The 9,827-nt window shown below is 36.8% G+C and overlaps 1 protein-coding gene across 1 annotated transcript in view; it reads left to right on the top strand.

Annotated features, from left to right (window-relative positions):
* Positions 1–654: 654 nt before the first annotated feature.
* Positions 655–9,827, top strand: part of tgfbr3 (transforming growth factor, beta receptor III) — a gene marked incomplete at its 3' end in the record, with an annotated part of 101,913 nt that continues 92,740 nt past the window's right edge. The window contains exons 1-2 of the mRNA XM_028444915.1: positions 655–868; positions 8,964–9,132. Coding sequence (XP_028300716.1) covers positions 9,054–9,132 — 79 coding nt within the window. The remainder of the gene's footprint in view (positions 869–8,963; positions 9,133–9,827) is intronic.

Below are 9,827 nucleotides of genomic sequence, written 5' to 3'. Positions count from 1 at the left end.
ATTATAATAATACATTCCTAAGTCATAATTATTAGATATTAAGATAGTGAAATAACAATAATGATAATTTCAAAAATCCTAAGTCACAATTATCAGATAGTAAGTCATAATTATGAGATAGTAACATAACTATAATAAAACAAAAATGTTAAAGTCAATATGATATACTAAGTCACAATTATGATAGCAAAATAACACTAATAAAATAAACAATATATCTTAAATCATAATTACAAGATACTACGTCATAATACTAGACAGTAAAATGATAATAATAAATAATTAAGTCATAATTATAAGATACTAAGTTCTAATTATGATTTACTAAGTCACACTTATGAGACAGTAAAATAACAATTGTAAAAATAAATAAATCTTAAGTAATAATTCTGAGATACTATGAGATATGAGATAGTATCACATAATTATGACTTAAGAATTGTTTTATTATTATTTACTTTTTGTTTTACTGGTGTAAAAGTGCTTCCGTAGTAAAACTAAGTGGAAGTAAAGTCGCAAACATGTGAAAATAAAGTCTTTTATTTTCTTCATTTCTCTCAGTTCTTCCTGCGGACAAAGCCTGCGACGCTCGGAGCGCGAACCCCGCTCAGGTCTCCTCCCTCCCGGCTCCGCCCTCACATGAAGCCTCGGTGTCCAACTGAACACACACACACACACACACACACACACACAGTCAGACAGTTAGAGGGAAACTCTTTAAACTCTTTAAACTCTTCCAACTGTTCCCTGGGAGCGGAGCTGGTCCTCGTCACGGCCGCTGCTCGGTCACCTCTGCTCGGTGTCACGGAGCTCCAGCAGCGGGGAAAGACCTCACGGTGTCCGGGGCTGTTGGTGAAGAACGACCCTGGTGCGTGATCACACACACACACACACACACACACACACACACACACACACACACACACACAAACAATGTATGTTTAGTACGTTTACTTTACCGTGTGTGTGTGTGTGTGTGTGTGTGTGTGTGTGTGTGTGTGTGTGTGTGTGTGTGTGTGTGTGTGTGTGTGTGTGTGTGTGTGTGTGTGTGTGTGTGTGTGTGTGTGTGTGATGTTCTCTGTTGGAAGTAAACACACAGGGCCGGCTTTAGGTCATTTGATGCCCTAGACCCCCCCCAAACACACACACACACACACACACACACACACACACACACAGTGCTATCAAAAGTTAAAATAAAATATAAAACTTTGGTTTTACTAGTCATATCTAGTATGGTTCCACATTTTATTATTGATATTCAATTAAGAGAAAACATGATGTACAGTGTTCACGTTTATTATACCTGTTGAAATGATTATTATAAAAGAAAAAGAAAAAAAAAATTGGGGGGGTGTATTTTGATGCCCCTCCAGCAGATGGCGCCCTATGCGGCTGCCTGTGTTGCCAGGCCTGTAAACACACAACCAAAATAATTACTGTATATCTAATAACTACTTTAAAGGACATTTTCTTTCTAAATAATCTGTCTAAAAACGGTCTTTTTTCTCCCAGGACAGAGGTTCTAAACTCGTGGGTCTCGACCCTGTTGTCACTCGGGGCCCGCCCCCCACAAAAAGAAACTGTTTTAAACTTAAAGTGGTTTTATCTACTTAGCACGGTGCTGCTCATACATATTGAGAACATTAAGGAGCCTACTTTTTAAGTTTCATTAAATAAATAAAATAAAATAAAGTTTGCTTCGTTTGTTTGCCAATTTCAGTTATTGATTAGAGATGAAAAGTTGTTTATTAGGGAACCAGCTGAGTTTGTTCCCTCACTTTGGAATAACTTCATTAAATGCAGCTGCAGGGTTTTCACGGCACGTCATCAACCGCGTCATCAACCCGGAAGTCGCCATTTTGGAGCTAAAGCAGCAGGTTTACAAACAGCACACAAACAAGACTATTGCTGTGTTTCTAGCTGTACTAATCAGTCAAACAGTGAGACACATTTGGAATTTTATAGATTGCCAAAAATCATCACAAATCAATGAAAACAATTTCACAGGTTATCAGAGGAAAGGCGGAGCTTGTGGTTAGCAAAGCTAAACCAGGATCTATTATGTCCTGTATCCTGATATCATCAACTACCTGGATTTCACCAAGCCCATGGATCTATAGATCTTATAGAAGTTTGGAGGTCGGCTTCGGCTGCTGAGGCTCGCGTTAGCAACGGATATGTCTGCAGATGACTCTGTCAGTTCTAATAATTTCTCAGTGAACCTGCAGCGTAGCTACTCTAAAATCGTTTACGACCACCAGGTCATCCTATATTTAGGCAAACCAAACAGTTATAGTCCGTTAGATACGACTACTGTGGACCTCGATCCTCGGATTGCTACGCCAGCTACATCCAGCGACCTGTGGAGCAGCGTAGCCTAGCGGTGTCCGCCAGCGGAGGAAACGTAAGCGTGTGATGGAAAGCAGGAGCGGGGCTAGCAACCAAGCTAAAAGCTAATCCTCAGAGAACGCCGCTTCCTTCCATTCTGTGTTCTAATGTCTGTTCCCTGGAGAACAAACTGGACCTGAAGATGGATTTAAATGTAAGACGTGAGATGAGGGCGGCGGTGTTTACATAAACACCAATAACAACTGGTGTAACAACAGTGAGCGAGTCTCATGTCACTGCTCTCCTGATGTAGAACTACTGACTATAAAATACAGACTTTGTTCTTCATGATCTGTTAGAACTTCTGTCAGTCTATAAAACTCCACGTTTTTCATGGTCTGACTGATTATTACAGCCAGAAACACAGCAATATTTCACCATCTCGTCTCTTGTACGTGTGCTGTTTGTAAACCTGCTGCTTTATCTCCAAAATGGCGACTTCCGGGTTGATGACGCGATTGAAAACCCTCTATATGAAATATTTTATGAACTCGTCAGATATTTTATGTATCACATTAAAATGTCTGTAAAAAAAAAAAAAGTAACACATTGTTAATGTTAATGTGTGATACTAAACTATTATATTATTATATTGTCAATCCATGTTTTGTTAGTGAAATGAAATGAATAAATAAATAATTAAATGTGGAAAAAAAGGAAAATTGAAAATTAAATACAAATAAATAAATATAAGTAGGAAAAAATCCAAAAGTTAAATTAAAAATATAAATACATCATTAAATAAATAAATGCAAAAAAATATCTTTTTTTTTTTTTTAACTATTATTCATTTAATCGTTTATTTTATACATATAAAAAATATTTTTGTTTTGTTTTTATTTTAACTTTTATTTATTTATTTTTAATTTTGGCAGGTTTGGGCCTCCATACTGTAAATACATATGTCACGTTTAACAATTTAAATGAAAAGTTATTGAAGTTAAAACAGTACAAAATCATATTAGGGGTTAAAAATGAAAGGAAAAATAAAGTTATAACGATGTCTAAACTGAGTACCTAAAAGTGAACAGAAACATGATTTATTATCTCACTAAAAAGCAAGGGACGTCTGTGTTTCCAACCCGTTCAATAATCCATCTGGAAAACTGTAGATTATCTGTGGTGCCGTGCATGGAAGCTAAGCTCTGACCACTCGGTTCAAAGGTAAAAAATTATTTTTGTTTTTTAAAAAAAGACAGCCGAATTGTAGATAATACTTTAATTTACTTACTCACTCATGTAGTTTGGAGCTTTACGTTTTGTTTTGCGCAGTTTTGTTACTTTTCTGATTGGCGCTACAATGTCTATGGAGTTTTGTTATCAGCGTCTCAAACATTCACGGGAACACACACGGTATTTATTTATTTGATGCGCGTTCACGGAGTCGGATGTCGACACACACACGGCTGATGCGCGTGCACGGAGGAGATGGATGTAGACACACACACTCACACAGTATTTATAATAAAAATATACTAAATGAGTAAAATAAAACAAAAACTAAACAATATTTATAGAAAAAATACACAAAATGATTCTAGAATCACTACAATGGCAACAAAAACAATAATTATACAAATACTGCACAAAAACACAACAGAAAGATACAAAAATACACATAATGACTCCAAAAAACATCCAATACAGAAAAATACACTAAACAAAAAAAATACAAAAGTGAGTAAAAAAAACCAAACACATTTATCATGCTCATATCCCATAGAAAATATACCCCTTATGCTCTCACATAAATGCATACTTCCGACGGGCACTGTACTAGTTATTTAAATACATGAAACTTCTCCATTATTTCTGCTTATGTCGTCAGAGATGAACACTATCTATTCTGTAACCCCATGCATGTTTTATTTTTGCAGTAATAAAATCATACATTTATTATATTGTATCATTCTCAGCCCCTCCCTTTATTATGGGGAAGATATAAAAACATAAGGCAGTGTTAATGATTTCTTATAAATAAAAAATATTTTCTGATCAATTTGAGCTCATTTTTCCCTCTTTCTATAACTTCTACATCACATTTTAATGATTTTTCTGCACATTTTTTCCACTTTCCAGACATGTTCAGCACTTATAAACCTTTTCCACCACTTTTACAAATAATGTCACATATGTTGACCCTTTATTGTCACTTTTAAACTGTTTTCACCAGATTTCATGATTATTTTTTGCCAGTTTAACCACATTCACCATTTGTCATGTCCATTATTTACCAGTTTAAACTAATTCTTCCACTTTTTCTGTCTGTTTTTGTCCACTTTTATTTACAACTTTTAACCCATTTCTGTGGTTTTTAAAATCCCATTTCATCACCTTTTCCACCATTTTTGGTCACTTTGAACCATTTTATTAGTGATTAAAACCATGATTTCCATCTTTAAGATGACTATAATAATAATAATAAATGTTCCTGGATAACAGTGGATATTATTCAGATGAATAAATAAAGGTGGTTATCACAGATTCATAGAACAATAGACCATCATTTTACTGACTTTATGGATGGACCCCAAAAATCTCTCCCCTTTATTCCCCCTTATAGATGGTCCTGTCTCCACATGACTGTTCTTCAATGTTCATGTCTGTGTTCAACCACCTTCAGCTACAGTGGGGGTCCCTGCTCTATGGGACCTTTATTTTGGGGCTTGCTAAAGGGCTGAACAGATTGAGAACCACTGGTTTAATCCTTGTAATCATTGGTTCTCCTTCATTAGTCGACACATCGTTAGTAGAAGTCAGATCTGCTTTCGTGTTTTCACATGAGCTGATGTAAGTTTTTGCTGCAACAAAAACCTGCACCGTTGCAAAGACGGAAGCTTTCCCCTCTTCCAGAGAATGGTTAAAAAGTGTGTGTTTCAAGATTCCACACACTCTTGTTATTGTTTTCAGCCTAAAAACTGCACATCACAGTAAAACACGTGGATATTTAAGAGGTTATTGTGATTGTGAGTCCGACAAACGCTGCTTCAAGATGTGTGTTTATCGCAGCAGCAGCAGCAGCAGCAGCAGCAGCAGCAGCAGCAGCAGAGTTAATCAGCTGTTTCAAACACTCACTAGAGCTGCTACGTAGTTTTCTTGTCATCCTCACCTTCTCTAACCACAGGATTAGTCTTTTCTGTGACCCAATGCTGGGTCACATTGTATCACAAACACGTCAGATCATCTCAAAGTATATTTAACATTTAATATTTATATTTAACATTTAAAGTTTACATAACATTTAGATTTAATGTTTAGATCCAAAATTTAACATTTTGATTTAACATTTAGCATTTAGATTATCAATTATCTTTAAATGTAACATTTAGATTAAAATTTAACAATTACATTTAACATTTAGATTAAAATTTAACAATTACATTTAACATTTACATATCAATCTAGCATTTAACATTTAGATATTAATCTTATCATTTAACTTTTATATTTATATTTAACATTTGATATTTGACATTTAGTAAAACCATTATAAAGTGTTTTTTCATGATATTGCCCCTCTAAAGTGGGGTTCCTTTGAGCTCAGACCTCAGAGATGCATTAGACCAGCTCTGATAAATCCATGTGTTTGAGGGGTTTGAACACGATCCAGCTTTGTTGAGTTGGTGAGGTGACAGAGGGAGAGACAATTCAATTCAATTCAACTTTATTTGTATAGCACAAATTACAACAGTCATCTCATTCCACTTATTAAAATATAATATTCATATTTCTGAAATAGAGCAGAGAGAGAAGGATGAGGAGAAGGCACTGACTGCAGAAAAACATGATACGTTATTATCAAGTCAGCCTGTCTTGGCCTTGGGCCTCACTCCCAGTGCCGAGTCAGCACTTATTATAAAGGTGATCAATCTCTTCCTGTTTATTGATAAGCTAACAGAGACTCTAAGGTCTGTAAATGTCACCGTTCACAGACGAGCCCATGTCAGCTCTAGTGGTTAGATTATGTTATGATTACGCTGTGTGTAGATGGTGTTTGAATATAATGTTGATGTTCAACTATATAATCTTAGTGCTTAGTTCTTATTTTTAGGTTTAGGGTTTTGTTCCTAGTGGTTACGTTAACGCTATTATACAGTATATGCTTTAGTAAATAAGTAGGTTTTGAGTTTACTTTTATAGGTGGAGCTGGTTCCAAAGGAGAGGAGCCTGGTAGCTGAATGCTCTGCCTCCTGTTCTACTTCTAGATACTTTAGGAACTTCCAGAAGTCCAGCAAACTGAGAATGGAGTGTTCTGCCTGGATGATAGGGCACTAACAGGTCTCTAAGATATACAGGAGATTGATCATGTAGAGCTTTGTATGCTAACAGGAGGATTTTAAACTCTATTCTAGATTTTACAGGAAGCCAATGAAGAGAAGCCAACACTGTAGAAATATGTTCTCTCCTGTTAGTACCTGTTAGTATTCTAGCTGCAGCATTCTGAATTAACTGGAGACTTTTTAGTGAGTTACTAGGACATCCTGACAGTATAGAGTTACAATAATCTAATCTAGATGTAACACATGCATGGATTAGTTTTTCAGCATCACTCTGGGTCAAGATATTCCTGATTTTATAGATATTACAGAGGTAGAAGAAGGTTGTCCTTGTGATTTGTTTAATATGAGAATTAAAGGATAAGTCAGTATCAAAGATAATGTCTAAGTTTTTTACTGTGGTTGCTAGGTGACAGAGTAATGTCATCCAGAGACACTATTTACTCTGATAATTTATCTCTGAGGTGTTTTAGACCAAATAAAATCACTTTGGTTTTATCCTGGTTAAGAAGGAGAAAGTTACGACTCATCCAGGATGTGATGTCATTAAGACAAGCCTGGAGTTTTAATAACTGATGAGTTTCATCTGATTTCATTGAGAGATAAAACTGTGTATCATCTGCATAGCAATGGATATTTATATTATGTTCTCTGATAATGTTACCTAGTGGAAGCATATATAATGTAAAGAGTATTGGTCCTAAAACTGAACCTTGTGGAACTCCATGATTAACTCTGGCTGAGGACAGATTATTAACATGAACAAAGTGGGTTATGTCTGATAGGTAGGATTTAAACCAACCCAGCGCTGTTTCTTTAATCCCAGTCTCTGCAGCAGTAGATGATGATCCACTGTATCAAAGGCTGTACTGAGATCTAAGATCACCAGAACTGAGACCAACCCTCTGTCTGAGGCTAAGAGGAGATCATTGGTTACTTTTACTAAGGCAGTCTCTGTGCTGTGATTGGCTCTAAAGCCAGACTGAAAGCTCTCTATAAATTGTTCCTATGTAGGTGATCACATAGTTGACCTGTGATGACTTTTTCAAGAATTATGGAAATAAAAGGGAGATTAGATATTGGTCTGTAAATGGACGAGTCACTTGGATCAAGGGTTGTTTTTTTAAGGAGAGGTTTGATTGCAGTGGTTTTAAAGGCCTGTGGTACATAACCTGTTACTAGAGATGTGTTAATATAGTTCATCATGGTCTCTATTCTCCCATGTGTGTAAGTCCAAAAAGCTGCATTGCGGCGCTGTTCTTAGCTGTGTGCTATTCTCCCCCTGTACTTACAGTAAGTCAGTCGCTGCTCACCTTCAATATCAATGAAGGCGTTTCAAATTAAAAGTGAACTTTATCATTTTCACAAATGACATCACCGCCTCCTTTCCTTCAGCCCGCCTTTATTCACACATACACGCTTTTGGTCTATCTTACACGCGGTGGGCGTGTCAGGAACCTGGACCGGAGAATACACGTAGAAGAGAAGAAAAAAACGCTTAAGTCCAGATGGGAGAATAAGGCCCCATATTAGTGCTGATTAGTGGAAGAACATCTTTAAATAGTGGAGTTGGGATTTGATCTAAAAGACAGGTTGTTGGTTTAGAAGCACTAACTATTGAGGTCAGTTCAGATAAACCAATTGAATGAAACTGTGTAAATAAAAGCTGCATGTTGGGGATATTTCAGGTTGTTTAATAAATTATTGATCACTCCTGCAGGGAGGACATTAGCTTTGTTTCTAATTGTTAGAATTTTACCAGTAAAGAAGTTGATGAAGTCATCACTGCTCAGGTTAACATGAATAGAGGGTTTAACAAAGCCTGGCTTCAGTGTTGAATAGAAACCATGGATCATTTTTGATTTCCTTTATTAAAGTTGAATAATAGAAAGTTCCAGCTTTACAAAGAGCTCTTTTTTTTATAAGTTAACCAACTCTTTCTCCAGGCAGTATGAACTTCTACCATGATTGAGGAGAGACACTTCCTTTCTCTTTTATTTGATGCCTGTTTTAAAAGACGCAATTCAGAATTATAGAGGTAGAGGTGAAGGTGGAGACAAAGTCAGAGGTAGAGGTCAGGTAGAGATCACCACTCAGTCACAGGCCGTGGTTCTCTCATTCCACTGTCATATTTGTCGAGCTCTTCCTAAAGGACTTTACAGCGCCTGCAGTCTTCCTCAAAGGTTGTTTGTCCTTCCTGTGCAACAGAGCGATGCTCCTTTAGAGAGAGAGTGAGTGTGTGTGTGTGCGTACACGCTCTGGTTCTCACCTCTTCTGTTTCTGTTCTCTTTACAGCTGGACCCTGAAGGCCACTTCCTGACACAAAGGAGATTTTTTTTGTACCAACACTCAGGAGAAATCTGTCTCCACCATCCTTCCCTTAGGATGCTGCTGGATAATAAAATGGCAAGCAGATGGTGCATTCCTGTGATACTCCTGGTGATATTGAGCCTGGCATGTGGAGGTAAGGAGGTGTATGTTTATCTATAATACATATTAACACGTGTGGGTAATCAGATCTATTGGAGACACACCCAGCCATGCAGAGGTCAAATCTAAAATATCCCCTTGATGGGATTTCCTGTTTCTTTTCTCCCAGCATGCCTCGCTGGAAAGTCGTGAGTAAAAGGGAATTTATATACAATAAAGTGCTGACAAGTCAAACACTGTGCAGGCCTACACACAACTACACACACACCTAACATCACACAGGCTGGAATTAAATGACTGACTCTGCCAAAAACAAACAGTCGTCAGATGAAATGCTCTGAATTATACTTATTTTTATCATATCGCTGTTGACTATTGTTTCTGATGTTTATTTACTGATTAGAACTTTAACTTGCTGATACTGAAGTCTTTAAAAAGAACTGAGTGCTTGAGATTCATCTTTTGGGTGAAGCTGATGATTTATGAAAGGAAAATATAGGAACATCTGCATCTAGACGTTGTATGGATCAACCCCCCACTATAGCTGAAGGTGGTTGAACACAGACATGAACATTGAAGAACAGTCATGTGGAGACAGGACCATCTATAAGGGGGAATAAAGGAGAGAGATTTTTGGGGTCCATCCATAAAGTCAGTAAAATGATGGTCCATTGTTCTATGAATCTGTGATAACCACATTTATTTATTCATCTGAATAATATCCACTGT

The sequence above is a fragment of the Gouania willdenowi genome, chromosome 4 (assembly GCF_900634775.1).
Source record: "Gouania willdenowi chromosome 4, fGouWil2.1, whole genome shotgun sequence".
NCBI classification, from domain to species: Eukaryota; Metazoa; Chordata; class Actinopteri; order Blenniiformes; family Gobiesocidae; genus Gouania; species Gouania willdenowi.
Note: the sequence above shows the minus strand (reverse complement) of the source record. Positions and strands in the feature narration are given on the sequence as shown.